The sequence below is a fragment of the Aureobasidium pullulans genome (genome assembly GCF_000721785.1).
Source record: "Aureobasidium pullulans EXF-150 unplaced genomic scaffold scaffold_41, whole genome shotgun sequence".
Lineage (NCBI taxonomy): Eukaryota > Fungi > Ascomycota > Dothideomycetes > Dothideales > Saccotheciaceae > Aureobasidium > Aureobasidium pullulans.
The window spans coordinates 27,280-53,725 of NW_021941061.1; the positions used below are offsets into that span (position 1 = coordinate 27,280).

General features: G+C 50.0%; 10 protein-coding genes across 10 annotated transcripts; 5 read left to right on the forward strand and 5 right to left on the reverse strand.

The window, feature by feature from the left end:
* Positions 1-3,313: 3,313 nt before the first annotated feature.
* Positions 3,314-5,979, reverse strand: M438DRAFT_400959 (kinase-like protein). Its single transcript, XM_029909497.1, has 2 exons — positions 4,532-5,979; positions 3,314-4,465 (listed from the first exon to the last, which is right to left on the reverse strand). Exons 1-2 carry the CDS (start codon positions 5,749-5,751, stop codon positions 3,562-3,564), a joined length of 2,124 nt encoding a protein of 707 aa, XP_029754960.1. The 5' UTR covers positions 5,752-5,979; the 3' UTR covers positions 3,314-3,561.
* Positions 5,980-6,170: 191 nt separating this feature from the next.
* Positions 6,171-7,800, reverse strand: M438DRAFT_409976 (calcium-dependent phosphotriesterase). Its single transcript, XM_029910054.1, has 2 exons — positions 6,559-7,800; positions 6,171-6,529 (listed from the first exon to the last, which is right to left on the reverse strand). The coding sequence occupies exons 1-2, from the start codon at positions 7,523-7,525 to the stop codon at positions 6,255-6,257; spliced, it is 1,242 nt and encodes a 413-aa protein (XP_029754961.1). The 5' UTR covers positions 7,526-7,800; the 3' UTR covers positions 6,171-6,254.
* A 755-nt stretch (positions 7,801-8,555) lies between these two features.
* Positions 8,556-8,887, forward strand: M438DRAFT_284984 (uncharacterized protein; the record flags this gene model as incomplete). Its single annotated transcript, XM_029901494.1, has 2 exons — positions 8,556-8,661; positions 8,715-8,887. 2 exons carry the CDS (start codon positions 8,556-8,558, stop codon positions 8,885-8,887), a joined length of 279 nt encoding a protein of 92 aa, XP_029754962.1.
* A 340-nt stretch (positions 8,888-9,227) lies between these two features.
* On the forward strand, positions 9,228-11,711 carry M438DRAFT_350175 (uncharacterized protein). Its single transcript, XM_029906568.1, has one exon. It carries the CDS (start codon positions 9,403-9,405, stop codon positions 11,623-11,625), a length of 2,223 nt encoding a protein of 740 aa, XP_029754963.1. The 5' UTR covers positions 9,228-9,402; the 3' UTR covers positions 11,626-11,711.
* Positions 11,712-12,148: 437 nt separating this feature from the next.
* Positions 12,149-12,856, reverse strand: M438DRAFT_409979 (uncharacterized protein; the record flags this gene model as incomplete). The annotated part of the gene is made up of 1 exon (XM_029910055.1): positions 12,149-12,856. The coding sequence occupies one exon, from the start codon at positions 12,854-12,856 to the stop codon at positions 12,287-12,289; it is 570 nt and encodes a 189-aa protein (XP_029754964.1). The 3' UTR covers positions 12,149-12,286.
* A 1,615-nt stretch (positions 12,857-14,471) lies between these two features.
* M438DRAFT_307366 (uncharacterized protein) lies at positions 14,472-16,044 on the reverse strand. The gene is made up of 2 exons (XM_029902296.1): positions 15,872-16,044; positions 14,472-15,818 (listed from the first exon to the last, which is right to left on the reverse strand). Exons 1-2 carry the CDS (start codon positions 15,940-15,942, stop codon positions 14,534-14,536), a joined length of 1,356 nt encoding a protein of 451 aa, XP_029754965.1. The 5' UTR covers positions 15,943-16,044; the 3' UTR covers positions 14,472-14,533.
* Positions 16,045-17,558: 1,514 nt separating this feature from the next.
* M438DRAFT_378649 (threonine synthase) lies at positions 17,559-19,371 on the forward strand (the record flags this gene model as incomplete). The annotated part of the gene is made up of 3 exons (XM_029908839.1): positions 17,559-17,615; positions 17,675-18,265; positions 18,316-19,371. 3 exons carry the CDS (start codon positions 17,559-17,561, stop codon positions 19,369-19,371), a joined length of 1,704 nt encoding a protein of 567 aa, XP_029754966.1.
* Positions 19,372-21,221: 1,850 nt separating this feature from the next.
* M438DRAFT_360214 (uncharacterized protein) lies at positions 21,222-22,465 on the reverse strand (the record flags this gene model as incomplete). The annotated part of the gene is made up of 5 exons (XM_029907415.1): positions 21,222-21,416; positions 21,477-21,643; positions 21,919-21,987; positions 22,034-22,183; positions 22,375-22,465. 5 exons carry the CDS (start codon positions 22,463-22,465, stop codon positions 21,222-21,224), a joined length of 672 nt encoding a protein of 223 aa, XP_029754967.1.
* Positions 22,466-23,223: 758 nt separating this feature from the next.
* M438DRAFT_360215 (uncharacterized protein) lies at positions 23,224-23,751 on the forward strand (the record flags this gene model as incomplete). The annotated part of the gene is made up of 3 exons (XM_029907416.1): positions 23,224-23,289; positions 23,350-23,545; positions 23,600-23,751. The coding sequence occupies 3 exons, from the start codon at positions 23,224-23,226 to the stop codon at positions 23,749-23,751; spliced, it is 414 nt and encodes a 137-aa protein (XP_029754968.1).
* Positions 23,752-25,239: 1,488 nt separating this feature from the next.
* M438DRAFT_409983 (uncharacterized protein) lies at positions 25,240-26,217 on the forward strand (the record flags this gene model as incomplete). The annotated part of the gene is made up of 4 exons (XM_029910056.1): positions 25,240-25,317; positions 25,381-25,651; positions 25,709-25,909; positions 25,963-26,217. 4 exons carry the CDS (start codon positions 25,240-25,242, stop codon positions 26,130-26,132), a joined length of 720 nt encoding a protein of 239 aa, XP_029754969.1. The 3' UTR covers positions 26,133-26,217.
* Positions 26,218-26,446: the final 229 nt, after the last annotated feature.

Consider the following 26,446-nt stretch of genomic DNA (forward strand, 5'->3'; position numbering starts at 1 on the left):
GCATGCAGTGGAAATTCCCCGGCGTCCCGACGGATTTGATCTCGTTGCTTCCTGCCACGACGAAAGAGTTTACATATGCCATGTCGAGGTTCCATACTTTTAGCGAGATTACTACGCAGTGGGGGTTGGAAGCTACTAGGACTAATACTGTCGTGTGAGTTTTGTGTCTCTTTTTGATCTTTTTGCGAAAGGGTTGGAATGATGGATATGATGGCTGACTATTTTTGCAACAAGGGCATCGCCGACGCCTTATGTAGAACCTATGCTTGGTCTCCTGTTTGTGGCCTATGGAGAAAACGCAGATGATATTGTGCTTGAAGATTACAACTTCACCAATTTGAATACACAAGAATATACAGGTGGGCTGTGGTTGGAACCTGATGTTGATTGGCCTTGTAAGTATCCCCTTCTACCTCCCATCCATACCTTATCTCCTCCGTTCTTTCCCCTTTGCTCCTTTCTGACCCTTTCCGCAATCAGCAAAAGTCATGTTCGACTCCGTCCCCATCGAATACATCAACTGGATCTCCGCCCGCAACCCAAACATCTCTTCCGAATACCCATGGCTCAGCGAATGCACGAATTTCGTTTCCAAGCAGCCGACTGGAGCGCCTACTGTGCACATTGTGGCTACGACGCTTACGCACAAGACGAGTTCGATTATTGCGACTAGTCCGGGCAATTTCGGTGGCGTTTTGCCGACGAGTAGGGTGGTTAGTGGAACGACGACTTCTGTGGAAAAGTCTAGTGCGGAGGCTACTACAAGTGCGGTTGTGGGTACTGTGTCGACTGGTGGGCAGACTTCTGATGCTGAGAAGACTTCTGCGACTGCTGCTGAGAAGACTTCGACGACTGCTGTGGAGAGACCCTCTGCCACGACTGCTGATCAGGAATCTCCTACGACTGCTCAGCAAGTATCTTCCACAAGCTTGGAGCAAACCTCGACATCAAACGTTCAGCAGCCAACTTCTGCTACCGGGCAACTTCCTCCTACCAGCGCTGAACAGGCTCCAACATCAGTCATTGACACACCGACATCTGCTGCTACTTCTGAGGCGGCAGGTTCGACAGGAGCGAGTAGTGGTGCTGAAACCGAGCCGACATACACCTCGACAAACGTAGCGAGCAATGGCGGATCTTCTGCCGGCCAATCAACACATGCTGGGACCACTGGCGGTGCGGTGATCACGGCTCAATCAAGCGATGCACCAAGCGATGCACCAAGCGGTGCTGGCCATTCGTCTGCGGCCCAGCCCACCAACACCGAAAGCAATGGCGTGTCTCCAGGATCTTCAGGAACAACCGCAGTATCTAACGATGCACCAAATCCTTCTGGAACCACGACTAATGCAGGCTCCAATGAAGCTACTCAGGCATCTTCTGTTGCAACCATCCCAACGAACCACCAAGCAGTCACTAGTGGAGACTTTACCGAAACTCAACAACCTGGCACTATCGCGTCAAGCATCGAAGTTTTTCCGTCTGCATCTCAGACTACGGTTGTGATTGCACCAGTACTCACTCTTGGGTCATCGACTATTGCTCCTAACCCTTCCAGCGAAAATATTATCAGCTCACAGACTCTTGCACCAGGTGGCCCGGCCATCACAGTCGGTCAAACGACATACTCGCTTGCCACTTCCCCTAGCGCGATCATCGAGAATGGTCAGACTCAAACGCCTGCTCCGGTGGGTTCTTTATCGACCATACCACAGATAACAATTGGTTCCTCGGTTGTAGTAGCGAACCCAAGCTCGGAGTTCGTCTATGAGTCGCAAACCATTTCTGCTGGAGGGCCAGCCATCACAGCTGGTAGTGTCACTTACTCACTAGCAACATCTGGTTCTGCAACATTCGTGGTCGAGAATGGAGCTACTCAGCACCCAGTACCTTCTCAAACTGCAGCTCCAGCGATCACCTTTGGAAGCTCGGTTGTCACTGCAGACTCTGAATCTGCGTACATTGTTGGCTCCCAGACGCTTGAGGCCGGTGGTTCGGCAATCGCAGTTGGCGAGACGACTTGCTTTTTGGTAACTTCTGCATCTTCGACATTCGTTGTGCAGAATGATGTGACTTCTGCTCTTTCCGTAGGTGCGGAAACGACTACCGCTGCACCTGCCATCACAATTGGTTCGAGCATCGTCACTGCGGACTCAGCTTCAGAATTCATAATCGGAACGCAAACATTGGCTCCTGGAAGTTCAGCTATCGAAGTAGAAGGCACGACTTACTCGCTTGCGACTTCTGGATCATCCACCTTCATCGTCGAAAACGGTGTGACTTCAGCTCTTCCCGTCGCTGCTTTTTCTACAGCCCCTGTGATTTCTGTCGTCAGCAATGCAGCTGCTCCTGTCATCACGGTCGGCTCTACTGTTCTCACTGCAAACCCTGCTTCGGAATATGTCATCGGTACACAAACTCTTGTAGCAGGAAGTTCGGCCATCGAAATATCGGGTACGACGTACTCGCTCGCATCTTCTGCTACCGCAGTAATCATCGATGGCAACACTACTCCACTCTCTGCTTCTCAAACCCCAGAAATCATCATAGCAGGACATACGCTTTCCCCAAACTCCGCCCTCGAAGTCCAAGGAACGATATACTCTCTCGCACCTTCTGGCACCGCTGTAGTAATCAATGGCGAAACTTCAGCCCTACCCACACCATCCACAGTCGTCTCAACCTTCGACCCCGCTCTCGCAACCTCGGTATCAGGAAACTTCATCATCGCCTCACAAACACTATCTCCCGGCTCAGAACTCACAATCAGCGGAACGATATACTCACTCCCCTCCTCCTCCGCAACCGCTGTACTCATAAACCACTCTACCCAACCCCTCCCTTCTTCTACGGTACTTCCTCTCTTCGCAATCGGCTCTACAACACTGTCACCAGGTGATGCGGTGACAATCCACGGAACTACTTATTCCATCCCTACCAGCATTTCTGGACCTGCTTCTGCAGAACCGGTGGTGGTTGTTGATGGCAAGACTTCGACGTTGCCGGTGAGTCAAGGGTTGGGCGCGGCGGTTATTAGTGGGTTGCAGGGGGGTTCGCTGTCCGGGAGTAGGACTGTAGGGGGTTCGGTCGTGACGGCTACTACTTCGCTGGGAAGTGCTGGGACGAGTGTGCAGGGGAGTGCTCCTGCTGTTGTTTCTACGGGAGGAGCGAGGAAGGAGATGAATGTGTTTGGTAATGCTGTTGCTGTTGCCGTGGTCGTCGGTGCGATTGGTATGGTGGTGATGTAGGGCCTTTTTCTCTTTCTCGCTCTCTCTCTGCTGATTGAAAGTCATTTTGCGATGGAAAAAACTCAGTGCTGGTGATTATCACGTATATAATGTCTTCTTGAATATATCATCTTTCTTTACTCTTTTTGTAGCCCACATGTCAACCTCATGAAGATTCATTGATGCAAGCATGTATCATCTTTGACCGATTTGTGATTTCTTGATGGTCATATGCCTTTATTGTGTACGTTCCTTCATGTATCAACTATGTGAAAAACACTCATAGCTTTCCATGAATCTCCATCGCCGCAAAAGCTTTGTCCGAAAGGGTTTATCAACCCTTCTCCTTACCCTTCCCCTCCAAGCCCTTACACTTCTCCAGCAGATCCCTCAACTCCCCCCTCAATTTCTCCCACCCAGGACAGCAACTCTCACTAGCCCCCACCATCCCTCTAATCCACTCTCCCATCCCCTCGCATCCAACCTCTTTATCAAGCTCATCAGAAATCTCCCCTTTCTTGAGTTTGTGCAACATTTCATGTCTTTCCATTCTAGTGCCAAAGGGGTGGAGGAGTTCGAATGCGATGATGCCGAGAGCATAGACGTCTAAGCTGGGGTGATTGTCGCGAGTTACGGTGTAGGGGCGGTAAATTTCCGTGCCGACTGCTTTTGCTGCTGTGGATGGTACTTCGTCTTCGGGGCGTGCGATTGCGGAAACGAGACCAAAATCGCCGATGCAAATGCTTACGTTGAATGGGCGAGTACTGTCTGTAGCGTGGCAGGACGTGCAGGTGGACAATGAGAAGGCTCCAGGAGGTGGCTTTGAACCTTCACGGACGGCGAGAAAGATGTTTCCGGGTTTTAGATCGCGGTGGACTATTCCTTCTGAGTGGAGGTATTCGACGCCTTCAATTATTGAAGAGAGGATTTCGAGGGAGGAGTGGGCGTGGAAACAGTGGCGGAGAGATGCAATGTCGTTGCTTGCGATGGGGTAGGTGGTGGGCGACATGAAGTCGGACAGTGTCATACTGTATAGTGACATTTGGATGTGAAGGGCGAGTGACGGTTCGGATGCATTGCCATGATGGTGGTTAGCGTTGGTGCTGAAGGATGAGGTGTCATAGCTGCTTGATGGGTCTTCTCTGCGTGTGATGACTTCAACTTCGCTTTCGTCGCTAACGGATGCGACTGTACCTCGACTCGGTATCTTTTGCAGAGGTGCGCCTTCGGAGTATGAACTACCACAGAGATTGTCAGCACTTTTTAACATAACGCGCTGGCAGAGCTTTTATCTATCGACTTACCCTGGTTGTAGTGACTGCGTATCAGAAGTCGCAGGTCCTGACCTTCTGCTAGACTCCTCAAATAATATGTCTTCTTCCTCCTGGGTTGCAAAGCGCTGAGTCGCACTTTGGCCGGTCGACATCTCAAAGGGGTCATCGTCGTCGTCGTCATAGCCGAATTGAACATCGATAGCCGGTATATCGGGTCTGTCAAATTGTGCTGAAGCGTCGTCGTTGTCTTGTGAATCCCTAGGTGCTTCGAGCAATTTTCGACCATTGTGCTCGATAGCTTGTTTAGCCGAGAGTAGAGGCGCCCACTCAATCCAACCGCTGTGATATCGAACAATATTCGGATGCTCCAGGCGGGCTAGTGTCCGGACTTCTACCAAGATGTGATCGAGTTCTGCTTGGCCATTCTCTTGGATTTTGCGCATGCGAGTGGGTCCGAGAGGTATCTTCTTGATGGCGTAGTGTCGACCATCAAGGTTGTGTTTACATCGGAACACAGTACCATAGCCGCCCTTCCCAAGTATTCCGAACTCTTCGAAATCTCGCGTGTATCGGGTTGAGTTGAGTAGTGGATGACCAGGTAGTATGCCGTTTCCAAGAAGCTTCGGCTGCGCATGCAGGTCCGAGCCAGCGATGGCCAAGTCACTAAAGCGTCGACTCATGTCAATAGTCGCTGATGGCTCTCCTCCCATCAGCCGAAGTAGTGGCACTGGCACATTGCTGCCTTGTGACTGCGCCAAGATTTCCTCAATTGGTGTCTGGAGATCAACAGACTTTCGTGTGATTACAGATAAACCATCCCGATAAGTCTGACGAAGAGCTCCGAATTGATCAGAGTCCAGATCACCAGTCTCGAGGCCATATCGACCCAATTGTCGTGAGAGCCTGGTGTACTTCTCCTTGGCTAGCGTCTGTACACGATGATCGTTCTTTGATTCCACTTGAACACCGGCAGCTTTCAAGTCATCCAGTGCCTCATTGTAGCAGCGTTCCTCGAGTAAAGCATGTAACAACAGGTCGCGGTGGTAACTGGAGCTACGAGATCCTTCCGCAAGTGCTTGTGACGCGCCAGGCTCTGATTGCTCCTCTGCACCTGTCGTGCTAGAGCCTAGCGTGCGGATCCTAGTAATCTGTCGATCACTGCTGTCGGATTCGTCGCTTGAACCATCTGAAGTGCTGCTGTCTTCGCGTGATGAACTGATGTCGGCGGCAGATCTGAAGAACGACGACATTACGTTGTTTCCAGATCAATTCTAATTTTCTGTTTCCGTAACCAGAAGTTGAACATTGTATGTATCAGGCTTGGCTGAAGAAAGCGATTGTGTTGTTGCTTGATGTGTCTTTGACGTTCTTCCGGATTCTTCCAATTTCAGGCAGCGGCAACCAACACGTGCATATCTAGCAACCAGTATTTATGACATTCCGTCGAGATAGTAGATAGGTGGTGATATACTGAGCGAAACAAATAAACAATGAATTATGACTGATGTTTTAGATGGAAAGTCTGAGCAACGTCGCTTCCACGCGAGACCGACATACAGCGGTCATAATTCAGCACCCTCCATGGACAGATTTGTTGGCCGCCCCTTCTGCGTTTGCGCTCACAGCGTTCCTAGCCTCACATGCTTGAATATTCAAATTTGTGAAATCTGTTAATATCTTTAGATCTCTACATCGTTCTCTCTATCGTGTTTCGTCACGAAGACACGTGTTTGTTGTGCCCCGGTGTCTTGATTCACTCGTTTGCCATACCGACCAAATCCCAGGTCACACGAGCAATCTCGCCCTCGCCAAACACCCAAAGGTCCTTTCTCTCGGGACCAGCAAACTGGATGTTGTTGACTGTGAAGCCAGTCTCGATACGTAAAAGCATCTCTCCGTATTCACTCAAGACAGTAACACCTCCCCCTTCAGCTGCTATAAGGTACCCATTCTGAGCGACATGGAAACCATCATCTCCAAACGTCTGGGCTTGGTAGATCGGTCGCTTGTTGATGATGTAAGATCCCACTGGTGATACGACGACATCAAAGGCATACAAAGAATTTCCTCCCAGTGAGTTGTAGCTGTAACGAGAGGACCGTCCGCTGGGTAGTTCTCGAAATCGGTCACACCAGTATCGCTGATGTACATAGTTCGACGGTCAGGAGACATCCCAATACCGTTCGGTTGAGCAATACTGTCCTCGACAATGGACACGCGACCAGTAGAAGGCCTGAAGCGGTAGGTTGCCGGTCGGAGTACTGGATATACAGTGACATTGATGGCATAACCGTACCACGAGTCAGTGAACCAGATGTCACCCTGATCATCTACCCAGAGGTCATTGGGGCTGTTGAACGCTTGGCCAAAGTAGTTGTTGAGCAGAGTAGTGACCTCGCCAGTAGATGGATCAAGCTCATAGATGCCAGGTCTTTGAGCTACCAGCGAGCCATTCTGAGGTGAAGGAAATGAGAAACCTGCCTCGACAGCCCAGTAGATCTTTCCGTTGAAGAGCTTGCCACCATTTACTGCATAAACAGGAGGAGTCGTGGTATAGTTCTCCAATCGAGGTGTGGAATCATTGAGATGAATAATCTGTTGCTGGTAGATACCTTGGTGAGGTAGGGAGAAAATGATAGCGTCCAGCGAAGGAACATAAACTGGTCCTTCATGAATAGAATCATTGCGGCTTGCAAACACAGACTCCAGCTTAGGAGAGGGACCAAGAATTTGGCTACCACGCTGGTCGAACACGACGAATGTTGCGTTCTTCACCAGACCGAAAGACGGATCGGAAGGTACTTGAGTCTCCACAAAAGTGTCGTTTGGCGAGAATACACCTCCAGTAGAGCTTTGGCGTTCGAAAGAAGGCGGCATAGCTGAGGCATAGCGGTTGATGCACACCACATCAGTGTTGTTTGAATATCCAGGACATGCCCGCGCAAGAGGACTGATGACTCCAGATTGTGCAAGTGCTCTTCCAAGGCCGAGAGACAGCACGCTGGCGATTGTGAGTAGGACCATGACGTCGATCTGAAACTGCGAGAGGGTAGTATAATGTCGATAATAGTGATCCCGATGTTTCTTGAATACGACTCTTTTATATGAAGCAGTTCGCTCTACAACAGTTGGTTGAGTTGATCTAAAACTGCAAATTTCATCATTCTCGTCGTACGGGACTGGAAGAGCGAGCGAACTGAGGTGCTCTATCCTAAAAGAGAGGTTGGAGGAGCCGAACCCCGGCCCCGCATTTTGGCTGACGACATTGACAGAGTCTCAACAGGCACAGGTTTCAATTCGAGAAAGCTGCTTGAACTGCTTTAGAAGATGAGTCTGTGTACAGTATATAACCGAAGAGGACTTGCTGCGAACTTGAGATCAAGGTACCGATGTGATGGATCATAGAACAAGAAGGTTAAACGGTTGTGAGCCTATTCACAGCTCATATTTCGCAGAGGCGTCTCAAGCGGTGTAAGTTTCTGTCGGCCAGAGGGATGTTCGCAGCAAACATGATCAATTTGACCTCATGATCACTTGCTGTTTCGAGACGAGAAATGAGATATTGACAGACTAGCGACTTTGGTTCATCACATGTAGTCATATTTCCCTGCGACTCTGAACTCAGCCTCGAATTGGTCAGATTGATCCAAAATGGCTCAACTTCTCCTGCGATATGCTTTGTTGTCGTCTGGAAACGCGCAATTGTGTTGCGTGATTTTCGTGAAAATGGCTCACAACTTGGTGGTAGACGTGAAATCGCGCAGAGCCGCAGGAGTGATGCAGATCGGTTGTCGAGGAATGTTTTGTGGCGGTGTTTGATCAAGATGTGTTTTCTTTGTGTTTTCACGTAATCGAGGTGCAGTACGACGTGATGCTACTTTCTGCAGTGCCTGTACACCGCATTTCCCATGTATAAAGAGGGGGTCCTCTCAAGTAATGGAGGTAGGAACATGCCATTCACAATTTTTCCTTGATCAAAGACACTGCATCCAGTCAATATCTTCTTTAAAAACTCACAATGCTTGAATCAACAACCACCACTGTCACATCCTCTATGCAATTGCCAACGTCGACCTCGACGTCTTCAGCATCAAATTTTCGGCGACCAAGCCTGAGCGCATTCAGATACCCCACAGCACCTGAGACGACAGTACACACTGGTAAGTTGTAAATGTGAAAGACCCATTCACAACATCTCTGAGTATCTGTGTAGACTCTGCTTCCTCAACGGCGCAAATATCATGCGCTTACCGAAGACGTTATGCCTCGTATCTAGCAGCGTCCTTTGGCATAAGTTTTGAAGCCGCACTTGCAGACACAGATGCCCAGCTAGCCCCTCGAAGGTCGTCATATGTTTCGGAATCGGAGGTTGACCGAAGAGAATAGTATTGCAATGACATGATTGGCGTTTGGGTGTTTCGGGACATGATTTATGGCCAGCTCGGCCCACTATTTCGGCACTTCTTCACATATGGCAGTTGTTCGTCTCAGACCGGTAGCCTCGTAACACACGTGTTTCTCGACATAGCAGCTTGCAAGAAACTGTTGTCGCGTTTCAATACATGCCTCAAGCAGTGCGACAGTATTTAGTGATCATAAACTTCATAGAATGTGTTTTCCAAAATCAAACCTGTGATGTAACCTCAACCTCGGCAAAACCTGCGCGGTCTGTGTGGGCTGATTTAACGACGAAATCCTGACTCGCACCAATTTCCTCAATCAAAGATCTCACAGAAAACTAAAGGAACCGCCACTTACACCTCTTTGTTGAGATTCACCTCAGACGTCTTTCTAGAAGACGTGCGCATACTGTTGAAGTGATTTGATACAAGCTTGCGTTGTCTGAGACAGATCAACTGCCTGCGAATTGACCCCAGAGCTCAGCTGCGCTCGGCGCGAAGATGGCCTCAACGGATGACCGGAAATCAACCCAGGCCTCAACACAGGATGGACCTACAACACAGGACGAGAAACATCACAAGTCTCACGAAAAGGACAACAAGCAACAAGTCGTGAAGCAGAGTAAAGGAAATGGCAAAGTATTGACGCCATGGGTGTACGATCTCGGACTGGGTACCTTCAATCTGGCTCTGGATGTCTTCTTCAGAGAAATCTACCCGAGAAACACTTTCCGAATTCCTAAGAAAGGTCCTGTTATTATTGTTGGCGCACCTCATGCAAACCAATTTGCCGACTCGATCATTCTCATGCGGTTGTTGAAGCAACATGTCGGACGCCGCATGTCTTTCTTGGTGGCCGAAAAGTCAATGAAAGAACCTTATATCGGTGCTATGGCTGGCAAGATGGGCTCATTACCAGTCACTCGAGCTATGGATCATGTTAAGCCTGGCCAAGGATACATCTGCCTGCCGGATCCTGAGAACGACCCTACACTGATTCGTGGTATGGGAACCAATTTCTTGAATGGCCAATACATGCATGGCGGCAGCATCATCATGCCTAAGCGACCTGGATCTAAAGCAGCACCCGAGAGCCAGTATATCGAGGAGGTTCTAGGGCCCAGGGAGTTTCGCCTACGCGAAGCATTCAAAACCGAAGATGCAATTCTTCAACTCACTGGCGAGAGCAAAGCACCCGATGGAAGCAAGATCAAGGGTACCAAATTCAAGGTCGCACCTCACATCGACCAAAATCGCATGTTCGACGCGGTCTACCGTGAGCTCGCCAAGGGAGCTTGTGTTGGAATCTTCCCTGAAGGTGGATCTCACGACAGAAGCGACTTGCTGCCGCTGAAAGCTGGTGTTGCCATCATGGCTCTGGGTTGTTTGGCCCGTGATCCAGATTGCGGCCTGACCATCATTCCCGCTGGCATGAACTACTTCCATGCACACAAGTTCCGCTCGCGAGCTGTCATCGAGTTTGGCAACCCTATCGACGTACATCCTGATCAAGTAAAGGCTTTCAAAGCTGGAGGTGCTGAGAAACGCGATGCTATCGGATCACTCTTGGAGACAATCTACCAGGGTTTGGCCGCAGTCACACAACCTAGTCCGGATCATGAGACGCTTCAACTCATTCAAGCTACACGCCGTCTTTATAACCCTCCTGGTCGCAAACTTCCTCTACCTGTTGTTATCGAGTTCAACAGACGTCTGCTCAAAGGCTACACCAAGTACCAGGATGACCCGCGCGTAGGACGACTGAAGAAAGCGGTCGTTGATTACAATCGCCATCTTCGAGCTCTAGGTATCAAGGACCATCAAGTTGAGTGGGGCGATGCTTCTGCTCGCCCTTGGTGGTGGTGCTTGGCTACACTTCTCTACCGCTTGGGAGAGTTGTTGCTTCTGGCTCTGGGCACACTTCCTGGTATCTTGATGTTCTGGCCAGTCTTTGTGACTTCAAAGATGATTTCCATCAAGAAACAAAGGAAAGCTCTCGCTGGATCGGTCGTCAAACTTCAAGGCCACGACGTCATGGCAACATGGAAGATTCTTGTTGCCATGGCTCTCGCTCCTGCTTTGTATATTTACTACACTGCACTTGTCAGCTTCTGGCTCTACTATAACCGTGTTGGTGGATCCTACACCTACTCATTGCCTTGGTATCTCCGAGCAAACACCTACATCCCCGACTTTGTTCCTCTCTGGCAGTTCTCCATTTTCTTCTGGGCTCTCATGGTTTCTGTCTCTCTTGCCGCTCTCCGCATCGGCGAAATTGGCATGGATATCCTCAAATCGCTCCCTCCACTCTTCGTCGCTCTGAACCCGTCATCATCGGCGTCACTCACCCAGCTGCGCGCCCATCGCAACGCTCTCGCCAAACAGGTCCGCGAAACCACCGATGCCATCGGCCCCGACGTCTTCCCCGGAATGGTAGCCCGCGGTATGGAACAAGCCGAGCACGAACAGGAAGGCGAAGCCTACCAATCACAAATGAAGAGAAGTTCATTAGCCGACAAAGCAGACGAGAGAAGCAGAAGTCGCGGACCCGGTCCATTCTGGTGGCCCAGTGCCCTGACTCCTGGTAGCAGATCTACGACCTTTTCTATGGAGTCGCCTGCTCCCGAGAGAAGAGGAAGAGGCAGATCTGTAATCCAGACACAGGAAGTTGAGAATGAGAACGAGAACGAAAAGGTTGACGAGTATATCGATTACAGTTACTAGCGAATTCTGCACACTCTCTTGCATATAGTTGTATAGCCTCTCCAGTATAATGAATGATCTGCACAGCCTTCTCTGCTTCTGCGCCCATTCCACCTTTCCTTCAATGTCGCTTCAGTTTCAAAGTGCTACCAGGAGCAAAAAAAAAACGGAAGAGACTTGACATTATCTTACAGTAAGAGTTGCAAAAGATGCAAAACGTACAGCAGCAGGGATTCCCACGTGGTCACCCACCGTAGTACTAATCTGCCGTTCAACTGCTTATGTATGGCAGAGCGGACGGGATGCCCAGTTTTCAGCTGACTGTGGCCGTACGTGCTTGATTTCCAATTTTGTGCATCTAAGATCTGCCGTTGTTGAGATAGCAGAATCGAACTGCACCTGAGCCGTCTTCTTGGACAGTATCCTAGATGTCAAACTTACTCTGCATTTCAACAGGTTGAACACACCTTGCTACTGTCCCAGGGGAGACCTCTAGATTGGGATGTGATTGAAAACAACATAAGATTAAAACATGGGTTGTAATCTGGAGGCAGTAAGCGACGACAGCCTATATACGAAACACAATGACAGCACATCAAAGAAGAAACCCCAGAACGAGTAAACACATACTCTCTCATCCCCCATTCCTGTCCTCAACCCAAGAGCAACATCTACTCCAAACTCAACACCCTCCCTGCGCAGGATCAATGCGGAACCAGAACCCATCATGATACTGCTCACTCCCACTCTGACAACCACCCAACTCAGTCTTGAAAGCATCAACACAAGTCTCAAAATCAATAACCTTGTCCGCCCCTCCATCCCTCATCTCAATCGCCCAATCAATACGGTTATACCCATAAGTGGGGCCTGTGTCGCAGTTGGGATCACAGCCCAAGCCACAAAGTGCGGCGCCGTAGTCTTTAGGCAGTGCGGCGCATCCGTCCTCGCAGTCGGAGAAACAGGTCTCTTTCCAGGAATTGGTTTCTTGCCAGTTCGTGCAGCGCCAGAAAGGCGATGAGGAGGAGATGGTTTTGCCTGCGGCGGCGAGGCAGGTGGAGGTGATGTCGGAGAGGACTTCGGAGGTCAGGTCGTGGTGGTATCCGCCATGGAGATGGTTGAAGGGGAAGCCACCGTAGCAGCCGCGTTTTTCGAGGGATTGTTGGGGAAGAGGGTTTGCTGACGTGGGTTGGAGGATGGAGGTGAGTAGTAAAGTTGCTGCTACGGAGAGCTTGGCGAGGACGGAAGACATCCTGATATGGGTTTGTGATATTGCGAGGGTGATTCAAGTGAAGTAGTGGATTGGTCGGGTGGGTGAATTGGATTGAAGAGTTGCTGATAACTGGTGCTGATTGCTCTTGATGATAGTGGATGAAGAAGGACCTACAAGGGCATTACCACGTCTTTAATATACTACATCCGAGCTAGCACTTCATCACAGACTCGACATCTCGCAGACGAGTATAGCTGATCCTGGAGGCTGAGTATCAGCATTGAAGGAAGAAATGTTGTTGGTTTCCAAGTCGCTTGGTCAGTATTCGAAGGTTAGCAATTGCAGGAACACAGTGTGAGAAGGCTATGTTGCGAGGATCAGAGGGACTCGGTCTTGCGGAAGCATCATCTCAAACACATGCCAAGCATATTAACAACACAGCATGCTCGAGCGAAGCAGCTCTATGGATGAGGATATGGTGTCGAGCGGACACCAGATGGATTGCAACCCATAAATAGCTCCTTGGCACTGCAGCGAGTGCATATAAGAGGGTGCCAAGTGAGGCTGATGCAAGGCAGAGATGATTTCGGCGTACCTGAATCCTCCCGCAAGAAGCCTTCTCCGGAGTCTTCATCTCCAGAACTCTTCAGACTTTTCCACATACCTTGCTTATCAGAATCCTTTGATTGTACTTACAAGTCAGATTCGTATAGAAGTCGCTTGGCTGCTGATCTTCCCCCCACCAACATTCTTGGCCAACATCGCTGGACTTGGCCGTCATCTAACGCGTGAGGCTCTAAACATCTTATGAGCATGACCTACGTTTCGGGGTTCGCTCCTGTCAGCTTCATCTACAATATCCGTCCGCAAGGACGAAGTCTGGAAGTTTGCTCGCTGGGTCCAGAATTGATTCGCCGTCCGCAGCCCCTAACACGAACCATTTAGTTCCAGGTCTGAACGCTAGACCGCGTATCAAACCAGTATGATATGAAATGACTCTCGCCAGCTTCCACGGTGCATGCCATCCAAAGGTTCGTCAGACTGTACTGTATAAAGGCAGGCGCTAGGGACGCGTAGAGTAAGAGCGACGGCATGCCCCTAAGTATCCCTAGTCTGTCTTTCTTTATCTCTTTCCCTATCCGTGTGCGATATCTGCTTCAGCGGTTGCCAGTCTGTATGCGAGGGCTCTGTCGCGTGAGCATACTCGATGTTGAATCGGGAGAGCGGGAGTGTTGAGACGTCGTCACGAGTTTGCTGCCGGAATCCAAAATTGGCAACGAAGGCCATCCGTATACTTTTGTATGATTGGCGCATCCATGCGGAGGATATCTACGTCGTCGGTGTTGATGCTGTCATATTTGGGACGATGTTGTTAAGTGATGGAAGGGTCGACCACGATGGAAATGAAGCTCACGGCCTAAGTCACGTGGACTGCCACTCAGTGTCGAACTGCACAACAACTCTAAACCAGAGTCGTATCCAGTGAAAGTCTTCTGTATGATTGATCTCTTTGGACGACTATACTAAATCAAAAGCTTCAAGCATTTCTACAGCTTTGGTGGCTCGATGATTGATTGTGGGAAGGTGATCAAGGTGACCAAACTGTGCACATGGGGAGGAGACATGTACGATATTCATAGTACAAAGAATCTATGTTGACATTGAAAAGGTATCCATTACTCGTTACATTACTGTGGTCATGACTTTTTGGTTAATCTAGTTGGAGACGGTAGCGAGCTTGCTGCGAACGGGAACGTTCTCGGCTCTACCAGGCTGAGGGAAGCCAGTGACCTTGACACCGTTGCGGAACAACAGACAGTGAGACGAACCACCGAAATGGAACATACCGGTCTGCTCACCCTTCTTGACGTGCTGACCCTCCTTGACGGTGATCTCGCAAGTTGAGACTTCGTCCATACCGATACCGATGAAGGCCATCAAGCCAATGGCGGGGTTGTCGGCCTCGATGAAGATGATGGCTCTTGTGGCAAGAGCACTCAAGTAACCTTGACCAGTTGAGATACCATGGGCATCAATCTCCTTGGTGTTGGGGTCACCGAGACCCTCGAACAAGGGCTCACTGAAGTAGGTACCATCTTGGACGAAAGCCTTCTTGATGGTTCCGCTGACGGGCGAGTGCCAGCGGTGGTAAGACAGAGCGGACAGGAAGGCCTGGTAGACAGTGCAGTCTGCGAACTCCTTTGACAAGGGGTCGTTGGCAAGCATATCGGTGATACTGTAGGGCTGGCCCTTGATCCAGAACTTGTCTCTGAGCTTGGCCTTCTCCTGAACCTGGAAGACCTTGCTCTCACAGGCGTTGTTGATGACGCTGTCATCGTCGGGGTTCTCAACAGGACGGACCTCTTCCTTGAAGTTTCTGGTGAAGAAATTGTCCCATGAGGTGTAGCCGTAATGCTTCTTGCTGGTGTCACAGACGAAGAAGTCCTCGAACTTGTGGTTGGTCTTGTAAGGAGCGTTGGCAACAGCCATCATGTCGGAAGCTCCAGTCTCGCCGAACCAACCGGTCTTGCCCTCGTGAAGGACGCCGGCAGACTCGGGGCTCTGCAAGAACTTGCCCCACTCGTTGAGGACCTTCTTGATCATCTTGTTGACCTCGGGGTCGAGGAATGCGGCGTGACCGGAAGGAGTGGACATGGGATAGTCCAAGATGGCGCACATGGGAACACCGACCATACCGACAGCTTGTGCAGAGTCGGTCCAGACAGGTGCAGAACCAAAGACGTGGTTCAAGACCTCCAGCATGTGCTTGTAATCGCGGATCTGCTTGCGGCCGGTGGGATCTCTCTTGTAGACGTGCTTGTAGGGAACTTCTTCGAACATGGCGGTGAAGTACATGTAGACTCTGGGAGTACCCTCGATGAACTCCTTGAACTCTTGAAGGACAGGGATCAAAGGCTTCTGGTTCTTCTTGGCGTTATCTACCTGCTCGCCGAGCCACTCGTGGTGTGTGCGGTGGTCTGAAGGCAACCAAGCTCCGGGTCTGCAGTGTTGTTAGCATTGGACCTTCTGACGAGTTCAATGGCTGGAAATTACCTGGAGACGTGGTGTTCCTTGGGGATGTCATGGTTCTCTCCATGCTGCTGAACCTTGGTATCGTGCGACATTGTGAAGTTGTGATTTGTCTATATAGATATGGACAAAATCAGAATTGAATAAGGAAAAAGGAATTGACAAACAAGCCGGCGTCCTCAGCGTTTTGTTGGTTTATTCCACATGTCTGAAAGTATGAAGTCATCATGACCCCCCGCAAAACGGCATCTCCGGCCGCGCCAGCAGCCAGCACTGGCTGGAATTTAAGCTTTAACCAAGCTCTTTTCCAAGAAATCAGCAGGAACACGAACCATTCGTGGGTCGAAGTCGGCAGCGACGGCTGGGTGATGAAGCGCTCGCCACGAAGACGCGTGTTCGTAGTAAGAGACATCTTAGAGACCTATCACTGTGGTGGGTATCAACACGTCCCTTGAAAATACCGCAGCAGCGTCAGAATCCTGTTAGAACATGATTTTGGTGTCTCCTTCTGTCTTTAGCATGATGAGCGTCATGGCTATCATAACTGTATCATGATCTCGCAAGCTGCAGACCCTAATCATGTTCCATCCCAACCGCCAGCGAAGCCACCAATGCTGCTGCAATACACAAGACTTTTTGCGTCGAGAAACTATCCATTAAGAGCGTCTCAAGTCGCTGCTCTCAGGGGCGAATTTGAGTATCTGAAAAGGCTTGTGTATTTTGACACATATACATCACTAAGATATGACCGCTGCAGAGATGACATTCGCATGCGACTGCATGCTTGGAGGATCATGTCGACACGATATCATGATCAACATCATGTCGCTGTCCATCAGGATGAACGCGACGTTCTCAACACTGAGCTCCATCAGCCAGGGTGATGCCCATAACCAGCATTTTTAGCATCGACAGTGCCATTGTGCAACAACGACAGATTTTTTCAGTCTTATATATGGTCCTGTAGATACTGTACACTTCCAAGTATCTCCTTCTTGATCACAGTACCATGATATTTGGTGGAACTGCCTCTATGTCGATTTTGCGATAAATGATGTGACTTGTCCATGAAATGGATGCCAAACGCACACAAACCGTCAAACACTTGTTTTCAAGGACCATGACAATCAATGTCGCGTTATAGGACATCTGTAGAAGCAGAGAAGACGCAGCAGTTCACTGTCGATACTGAAAATTTATGGAAAGCAACATCAGAAGTGTACCGTTCCAAAGGAATTCTCGAGACGAAGAAGAGAGGTACTGACAGGGTGACCCCAAGCAACGAAAATTTCGTCAATGATCGAAATGCACAAAGGTGTCGTTTGATGAAAGCTTCACTCTTCTAAGTGTTTCTACACAGCCTGACTTTGATGAGATTTCTTGCATCTTTATGGCTGTATGTACATGCCTAACTTACCTTCGCTGATATACGATGATATGTTGTAGTCCTGTCTTACAGCGTGGTCGGACAATGTTGAAATTCAGCACCTCCGACTTCGCTCAGTTTTTGGTGGGGATGACGCTCTGGCCAGAATCAAGAAGTTAGACCGAGGGGTCAGCAATTGAACGGCTCTAGCGACTTGGTTGAATGTTTCCTAACATTGCGTGACTCATTCACAAATATACCATCACGAATCACGATTATACAGAAGAGCAAGGGAGAAAGGAGAAGAACAATCGAGCGACACAGACGAAGAGAAAATCCATCAAGATGGCATCGCATACCGCATCGCAACGCTACCTGAGCACCAGAGGAGGCTCTTACGACGTATGAATACACTACACTCCCCCACGACAAGTCTCCAACTGAGAAGAAGCTGGTTTTAGCTGTCGTTCGAAGACGTCGTGCTCAAGGGTCTTGCAGCAGACGGTGGTCTGTTCATCCCTGAAGAAGTTCCCGCTCTGCCCTCAGACTGGCAATCAAAATGGCGCAACCTCTCGTTCCAAGAGCTCGCATTTGAGATCTTCAGCCTGTACATCTCCAAAAGCGAAATTCCCTCAGACGATCTCAAGGACATCATCCATCGCAGTTACGCGACATTCCGCGCCAAAGATGTCACCCCCGTTGTGACTCTTGACAAGAGCAAGAACCTCCACTTGATGGAGCTGTTCCACGGACCTACATTTGCATTCAAGGATGTCGCTCTGCAATTTGTTGGCAACCTGTTCGAGTACTTCCTTGTGCGCATGAACAAGGGCAAGGAGGGCACCGACAGACAACATTTGACCGTCGTTGGCGCTACCAGTGGTGACACTGGCTCTGCTGCCATCTACGGTCTGCGCGGCAAGAAGGACGTCTCGGTCTTCATCATGCACCCCAAGGGCAAGGTCAGCCCTGTACAGGAGGCACAGATGACGACTGTTCTTGATGCCAACGTTCACAACTTGGCCGTCGATGGCACTTTCGATGACTGCCAGGTGTGTACATCCTATTCAGACCTTCTAACTCAATACTGATGTTCTTCTAGGACTTTGTCAAGGCTCTCTTCGGTGATGCCGACATGAACAGCACCCACCGCCTCGCAGCCGTCAACTCCATCAACTGGGCTCGTATCCTCGCACAAATCACCTACTACTTCCAATCATACTTCACCCTTGCCCGCTCGCTCGATACCGAGAACCCCCAAGTCCGCTTCGTCGTCCCTACCGGCAACTTCGGTGATATCCTCGCCGGCTACTTCGCTAAGCGCATGGGTCTGCCCGCTGAGAAGCTCGTCATCGCCACAAATGAGAACGACATTCTGCACCGTTTCTGGCGCAGTGGTCACTACGAGAAGAAGCCTGTCCATGGACGTGAGGCAGAGGGTGGTTTCGAACACGATGGAGCAAAGGCCCATCTCGATGGCGTTAAGGAGACACTGGCACCTGCCATGGATATCTTGGTCAGCAGCAACTTCGAGCGTCTGCTGTGGTACCTGTCCTACCGCACTCACGGCAGCGACAATGTTACCGAGCGTCGCAAGGCTGCTGGTGAGCAAGTCAAGACTTGGCTGCAAGCACTCAAGACCGACGGCGGCTTCGGAGTCGAGAAGGCCATCTTGGATGCCGCACATGAGGACTTCGAGTCTGAGCGTGTTTCTGACAAGCAGACTCTTGACCAGATCACTGAGACCTACGCTTCAGGCAATGGTATGACTCCTGTTGGCGAGAACAGCGGCGCCTACGCTACACAGGGTACCGTCCACCAGGGCAAGTACATCCTTGACCCCCACAGTGCCATTGGTATCGCCGCCTCCCTGCGCTCCATCCAGCGCTCGCCCAACGCCCACCACATCGCTCTTGCCACTGCGCACCCCGCCAAGTTCTCATCTGCTGTTGAGACAGCACTGGGCAAGCAAGAAGGTTTCAGCTTCGAGGCTGTTCAGCCCGAGCAATTCGTCGGTCTCGAGCAACAGCCTCGCCGTGTCACCATCGTCAAGAACGGTGCTGGCTGGCAGGACGTCAGAGAGATTGTCCGTGAGGAAGTCCAGCTCGAGATGGAGGGCAAGGCCAGCAGTGGTCCTGGTGAGATCATCAAGGGTTAAATTGATCTTGATCAAGTAAAAGTTGTATACCGGTGTTTAGAGGTAGATATGAGAAAATGTCCTGTTATATTCTACTCACTTCTACTGCTTCCTACAACCATGAGCGGGATTTTGTATATGTCAGAATGCGCGATATCCTCGAGAAAGGTCGTACTGTCTTCAAGAGCGACTCTCTGATGCTCTCTCGCCGAATGAGATACCGGGTCAAAACCTATGTGCATTGCCTCGTAAGTACAGTAGAGGTCCGGACATCAAGAGGGAAGTGAATTATGCGGCCATAACTTCTTCATTTGCTTTTCCAAGGCGCAAATTCAGCTTCAGTGATTTTCATTACATTTCATGCCTTTCTTGTGACTTTTACAAGGAGGAAAGGAGACTTATGAGGGAAGTTGAGGAAGCAACAGCACGGGTTGCAGCTAGCAGTGAGGAGCTCAGATGTCGTCGGGAGGAGCTGGTTATCGCCGAGGAAGATGTGGCTTTGGCGAAGCAGTTATCTGAATGATGGCTGCGAACACTTTCGTACCAGCTATTTCGCTTTTAGCATCTGCTTCGAACCATTGCATAATTTACTTTGACTCTGCTGTTCCTCGAGCTTGTTTTTCTTCCAAGCGTTGAGGGAGCTTGACTGATGGGAGACGACAAGAATATTCCGCTGTGTATGTATATCTGCCCTTGCTCACGCCTCAAAGTGCTCATTGAGATCACGGCAACAGTAACTGGGCTTCGTTTACAGAGCGATATGTTCGACAAGACTGGTAATGACTGTACGGAGGTAGACGTTGAGGGGAGTCTATCCACTATTTGGTTTCGAGTGTTGACATTTTATTCATCTGGAAAATCGATAGCCCTGGAATGTCGTGACTTGTAGGTCCATGGCACAAACGACTAACTACGTGCATACAGTGAGAGCGTCTCGATCAGCGCTTCTCTGCGGAGGTATGCAAGAACTTCAGAGACATTGTGCATTTCTGCAGGCCGAAAGCCACAGAGTCCAATCTAGGGAGGATACAGTCAGCTCTTTGAGATGTGTGTATGAGGACTGAGTAGATTGAGGTAAGATCAGGAATGTGAGCCAGGCGTAATTTCCTGCGTTTCTAAGTCGACATTGTTTCCAATCTTCCGTATGATACTCAAAGTCTCAGTTGACACTTCATTAAAAGGAGAATATACTTTGTTTAAGGGCAGAGCAAGAGGTGGGAGACACGGGCGAAAAGTGGTCTCAAAATCACAAGTCGTATCCCCAGACTTCACCCCAAATGCGTATATCTCATCACAGCATATTTTCAGTACCACCTTGACAATCCGAAAAACTCTGTCAGTCAAACAGTGCAAATGCTCTGCGTGCACAGGCCGCTGCGAGTTCTATAAAACAGCGTGCTCCCTCGCCCTCCTCCTAATCTCTTTAGTCGACTTTACTTCGTATGTTCCACCACCCCCTTGGTGTTCTACCATTATTCATCGAGCATCCTGCTAACCCCCTTCAAGATAGAATCTTTTTCATTTAGTTAGTCTTCTTATCTGAACTCTTCAAAAGAGCCACAGAACTCCAACCTGGCGGATGAGATATACCTCCGATGCCTTAGAGTGATACCTAGTATCTTGGCTCCGGCCTCGATGGTGATGATCTCGACCCTTTTGAGCGTCTGGCTTCGGTCGGCTTGACTGGGTAGGCATTGGCAGGCTTCTGACAGGCCCTTTTCTTTTTTTTCATCAACTGTTTTCCTGGCCTATGGCCGGGCTTTGAAGAAGAAATTTTCTGCATCCCCTGAAAAATGTGTACCAACAACACCTATTCTTTCACACGCCCAACCCTTTTATAAATATGACGACTATGTATGCTTGATGCTGCTCTAAGTGTTATTGCTGTCTACTTGGTCTGCCTCGATCATCAAGCACATGCGATATCTCAAGACTACTCGAGCTTTCAACACATCACACTCTTCAAACATCCTGTCCTCAGATCTATGCTTCCATATGTTTCCTGTGTCTCTGTATCTATCATGCTGTACTGTTGGCTCTTGACCTTTGTACTCTGCCCATGGCAGCTGTGATGTTCATCACCAGTTTTCATTTTCCTTCTGTATCTTGTCAAGAAGCAAGCACACCAGCTCTTCAAACACGTTCTTCTGGTCTCGGATGTCTGCAAGACATGCCTTGCATGGTGATGCTATTTGCCGGTGTCCCTGCAAGTATTCTTTGGATCCCTTGATCTTCGTAGCCAGAAGCAAGTACCACACCAGACCACTTTGAGTGTTCCGATGCTTGTCCAGGACTTCAAGGATTCCAGTATCTGGAAGCAAGCTGCATGAGCGAGACACCAGATGGAGTATACCATGCATCTCCAAACCCACGAGGCAGACAGACCAAGAGCCATCCTGCAAGTCAGCCCGATATGAGCTTTTCTGCGGCCGGATGAACTTCGGCACAACTCGGGCGGCCCACTACCGCTGGTCAATCAACAAACCTCTCCCCTGGTAGCAAACTGCATGCCACCAAGACCATTTTCGAAGCGTGTATCAAAACATATTCCTGGTCACTGGAAATCACCTTCTCGCCCAGTGCGCCTCTCAACATCGCTGTCGGCGCCTGCAGCAGGGGCAGCAACGCCTGAAGCACCTGCCATGCCGTTGGCTCTTCCAGGATAGTTCCTTCAGGACCATACCAGCCGCCAATACTCCACCTCTTCCACTGGAATCTGCAAGGCTTAACGCCATGAAAGATGCTGGCCATGTACGCTCGCTATCGGGACCCTGCCAGAAGGTTCTCATCGTGCTGTTTCTCAGCCGTAATGCTGCAGTCTGTGCCGCCGGGTCTACCCACGCGTAGTAGGGTCAAGCTGCTCGTCCTGGGGCTACACTCAGAAGGTCTTATCGTGCTTTCTCTCAGCCGTAATGCTGAAGTCGGTTGCCGCCGGGTCCGTCAACGGGCAGCTGTGTTGAGCTGTTCGTCATGAAGCTTTCTCCAGCATATGCTCGACATGATCTTACTCAGGAACAAACTTACAGTGTGCTCTCGTCGGGCCCCTCACAGAGCAACCATGCTGTCTGCTGACTTCGGGTACATCGATGGACAGTAGTACTGAGCTGCTCGGCATGAGAGCCTTGCATGATCTCCCTCAGCAGCGCTTATGTCGTCTCCTGATGCCGGACTCATCAGCGAGTAGCTATGTCGAGCTGCTCATCATGAGATCCTCACCAGTGGATGCCAAATATACTCTTGCTCAGGAGACCATGCCGTCTGCTGATGTCAGGCCATCGACGGGCAGGAACGTCGAATTGCTCGGCGGACTCCTTCGAATACAAGAACAAGCCTTCTGGCGTGGTGCAATGCTTTCGAGTACGCTATACGCTACCGGGAGTATAGTTCGTGGTGTCTGCGAGCTCGTTGCCGGTCAATCGATTGTATGCCGTCTCTTGTTGCTAGAGGAGCAAGGTGGCGGTATGAGAAGGCGCAGGAGGCCGTCTGGAAGACATTGTCAGCTATGAGCAGCCACTGTTCGGTCGGGGGACACTCACCTGTACGTTGAACCTCAAGCAGCACTATCAATGGCAGTGGTGGCCTGGGTAGCACGAGTATCTGCTTTACTGTCTCAACAGAAGACCAGAGACTATCTTCCTGGATCATGACCTCCCCCAGTCAATGGTTGATGCCGCAACCGGCACACTCATCACTTAACATCCCGCTGCTGCATCCAATCAGCGCAACGCCTCATTGGGTGTTTGACGCTAGGCACTGAATAGACGTTTTCACCGCGAATTGCTCTTTCTCCTTTGCGCGTAACGATTCATTCCATCAAGATCGTCAAAAAAATCACATATCCTTACCAACAACCACCAAAAAGGCCTTCAAAAAATGCCTTCCATCAACATCACCCCTGCCGAGGTCAGAAACCTCCGTGCCGTCCTCCAGCACGGCGCCGTAAGCCTACCCTATACCCCTTTCCTTGTAGACTGTCATCTAACTTACGTACCCTATTAGATCGACTGGCCTGCCGTCACGACCAGCCTCGGTCTGCAGACCGAGAGGTCCGGAAAGGACACTTTTGTCCGCTTCCTGAAGAAGGCCACCGAGGCCACCAACTCTCCGGCCGTCGCTGCCGCCGCACCTCCCCCGGCCGCACCTCCCATCGCCCCGGTGGCTCCTGCTGCCGCGCCTCGCGCTGCTAAGCGCAAGGGTAAGATCTCTAGACCACTATATCAGGCTCTGTATACTAACTATATGCCTATAGCCGCCACCACCACCACCACCGCCCCCAAGGCCAAGAGGGCTAACGCCCAGAAGATCAAGGCCAAGAAGCCCGAGGTCAAGAAGGACGAGGCCAAGACCATCAAGGTCAAGATGGCCAAGTCGACCAAGGTCACCAACGACCCAGACGCTTAGGCGTCTTAGCACCCTGCGCTCTCCTCGCTGCCTTGAGCAGCTAAATACCACTGCTTGATACCCCGAACACTGCGTCCACCTCTTATGTGATATGTGAGACCTTCTTACAGTGACAGTACGCGTGAACATGCACCGAGTGTGCACCATCTCGGCCGCCCAGCTGCTCGTTGATTTTATTCGTCAAAATGCAAGATGCTTTTCAGGTATGTGCAAACGTCCAGTGAGAGCGTTAGAATGCTACTAATCGTATCACTCCCCACCCCCTGCTTGTTGCTTGTTGATCTAGCGGTCCAAATGCAGGATGCTTTTGAGGTACGAACAACTGTCCAGTGAGAACCCCCAAATGAGTTGCTAATCTTATCATTCCCAGCAGCCTGATCGATCAATACATTCATCAAAATGCAAGATACTATTCGGGTACGAACAAATGTCCAAAGAGAGTCAAACACCGCTGGAAGCTGTTACCATTCTCAGTGGCCTGGCAACCCCTTAAACAAAACATTAAAAAGGCAGGATGCTTTTCGAATTCGTGCGAATGTCCAAAGAGAGTAATTGAGTACCACTGACACCAGATACCAAGCGCTATCTCGGGCGCACAGCTGCTCGTTGGTATCGCATATCATCAGGCAAGATGCTTTCGAGGTACGAAAGAGGGTCCAGTGAGAGTGCGTAGACTTTGCTAACCATACTAGAACAGGACGCTATCCCGACCACCGAGTCGCTCATCAGTAAATTTGTCAAATTGCAAGATGTTTTTCAGGTATGTGTGCATACCCAAAGAGAGTTGATCAAGCAAGAGAAGCTACAACAAATGCGGTTCTCATCTCAGCTACCTGAATACCGTTCAAATTGGTCTGTCAGAATGCAGGTTGATTTCACGGTTATTGTGTATGTCCAAAGAGAGCATGAGTGAGGTTGACTTTCGACGAAGACGATTGTGATATTGGAAGTCATGTTACATTTCATTCCGATGACTGCACGACGAGCTTTGCATGAAATCAGGAATACATTTCTCTAGAATCTTCGAAACCAATCAAGCTCAACTATCAAGACATCTCACGAGACATTTGTTCGTGAAGAGTTTTAGGAAGAGATTGAGAATGTTTCGCTCTCGCTGGTCATGTTTCAGTCATCAGAGACCTTTCCAGTCTCAATGGCTGTTTTGTTCAAAAGAAGGAGCAGAAACTAGTGCCAATGCGACTTCTCTAAGATTCCGCTCACGAGATTTCAGCATCATGAATCATCTCCCAGGTCGTTCCAGTAACTGCTCAACTTGTATGCCGCGAATCTTCCATTACCAACACATGCAGAGTCGTTTACTGTCCAATCAGAGTGATGGCGCGGTTGTCTTTCCAGTCCTAGCAACCGCGGACAATTGGAACTTTCACACCGCGGTACTATTGGGCTCTGCGCGCGCGTCGACTTTTTATAAAACAAGATCTGCATCTCTTCTCTTCTGTCAATATACCCGTCGCGGATTCGCCAACAATGCCTACTACCATCAAACTCACCGACCGCCAGACTGAGCTCCTTCGTGCCTTCTTCGAGTACGATGGAACTGTCAAGGTGAGTCGTTATCTGACCCTCCTATTCGCAATTGATCATCTTCTGACCTCTTTAATCTTGTAGATGAAGTGGGGCCGCCTTGCTGAGGGTATCGGCATGGAGAGAAATGCTGCCAAAGTTCAGTTCGGCCACCTCCTGGGAAAGATGAAGGCTGCTGTTGCTGCCCCCAACGGCTATGGTCATCGTACCGCCGCCGCCGCCGCTGCTGCTGCTGCTCCTTCTGTCACTACCTCTACCGCTGCTCTCATGGAGGAGCATGGAGACAAGGATGAGAAGCAAGACGACGAGGGTCTCGACGAACCTGCCAACACAGCTACTGCCTCTACTCCTGAGTGTAAGTCTTCCATCCTTGTTACACTACTATCGCATCATCTAATGAAGTAACGCATAGCCGCTGCCCTCACTCCCGTCCAGTCTGACGGATCCACTACGACCAAGTACAACAAGACTTGTCAAGCCTGCACCAAACTCCAGGTCCACTGCGAGAAGACCGCCGGCAGCAGGATCTGCAGCCGTTGCCGCGAGAAGGACATCCCTTGTGAGCTTATGCCTCGTAAGGAGTATTCCTCCGTCAATCGTTCTAAGCGTAAGGGTAAGTATTTTCGTGCCTCCTTCCATCCCTGCAGTCTCTAATGTACCGTGTAGCTACTACCACCAACGCCGTCGATGCTACCGATCCGGTCATCTCTGCTCCGACTCCTCCTGCCAAGAAGCTCAAGACTGCTGCCCCTGAGGCCACTATCAACGACGTCGCCCTTAGAAGCAGACGCTACCGCGCAGTCGACAACGAGGTCTCCGACGACCCTGATGCTTGAGCATCTCGAGACAAGCTTGTTCCGTCCTTAATCCATGCTGCTTGAACGTAAGTAGAGATACCCAAATACCACTTTTCGATTGCTCAGAAATGGCGAGATTGTTTTATTGTACCATCGCACGTGACATGCTTGCTAGGTAGAACGTACCCCTTTGATCCCGTTCTATCCTGTACTCACACTTGTTTGTAGTCTTCTGTGTATTGAGATAACGACCAGATACTAAGTAGCTACATATTCTACCAAACATCCAAATCTACTTTGAAACAGTCAAAATGGTTGTCAAAATGTTACAACAAGTACCCAAATCTCCTCTT

Coding starts and splice junctions, on each gene's coding strand:
- M438DRAFT_400959 (XM_029909497.1), bottom strand. CDS start 5,751: ATGTCGTCGTTCTTCAGATCTGCCGCCGACATCAGTTCATCACGCGAA. Junction 4,466..4,531: donor ACGCAGTCACTACAACCAGG/GTAAGTCGATAG, acceptor TCTCTGTGGTAG/TTCATACTCCGAAGGCGCAC.
- M438DRAFT_409976 (XM_029910054.1), bottom strand. CDS start 7,525: ATGGTCCTACTCACAATCGCCAGCGTGCTGTCTCTCGGCCTTGGAAGA. Junction 6,530..6,558: donor TCACTGGGAGGAAATTCTTT/GTATGCCTTTGA, acceptor TCGTATCACCAG/TGGGATCTTACATCATCAAC.
- M438DRAFT_350175 (XM_029906568.1), top strand. CDS start 9,403: ATGGCCTCAACGGATGACCGGAAATCAACCCAGGCCTCAACACAGGAT.
- M438DRAFT_307366 (XM_029902296.1), bottom strand. CDS start 15,942: ATGTCGCACGATACCAAGGTTCAGCAGCATGGAGAGAACCATGACATC. Junction 15,819..15,871: donor AAGGAACACCACGTCTCCAG/GTAATTTCCAGC, acceptor ACAACACTGCAG/ACCCGGAGCTTGGTTGCCTT.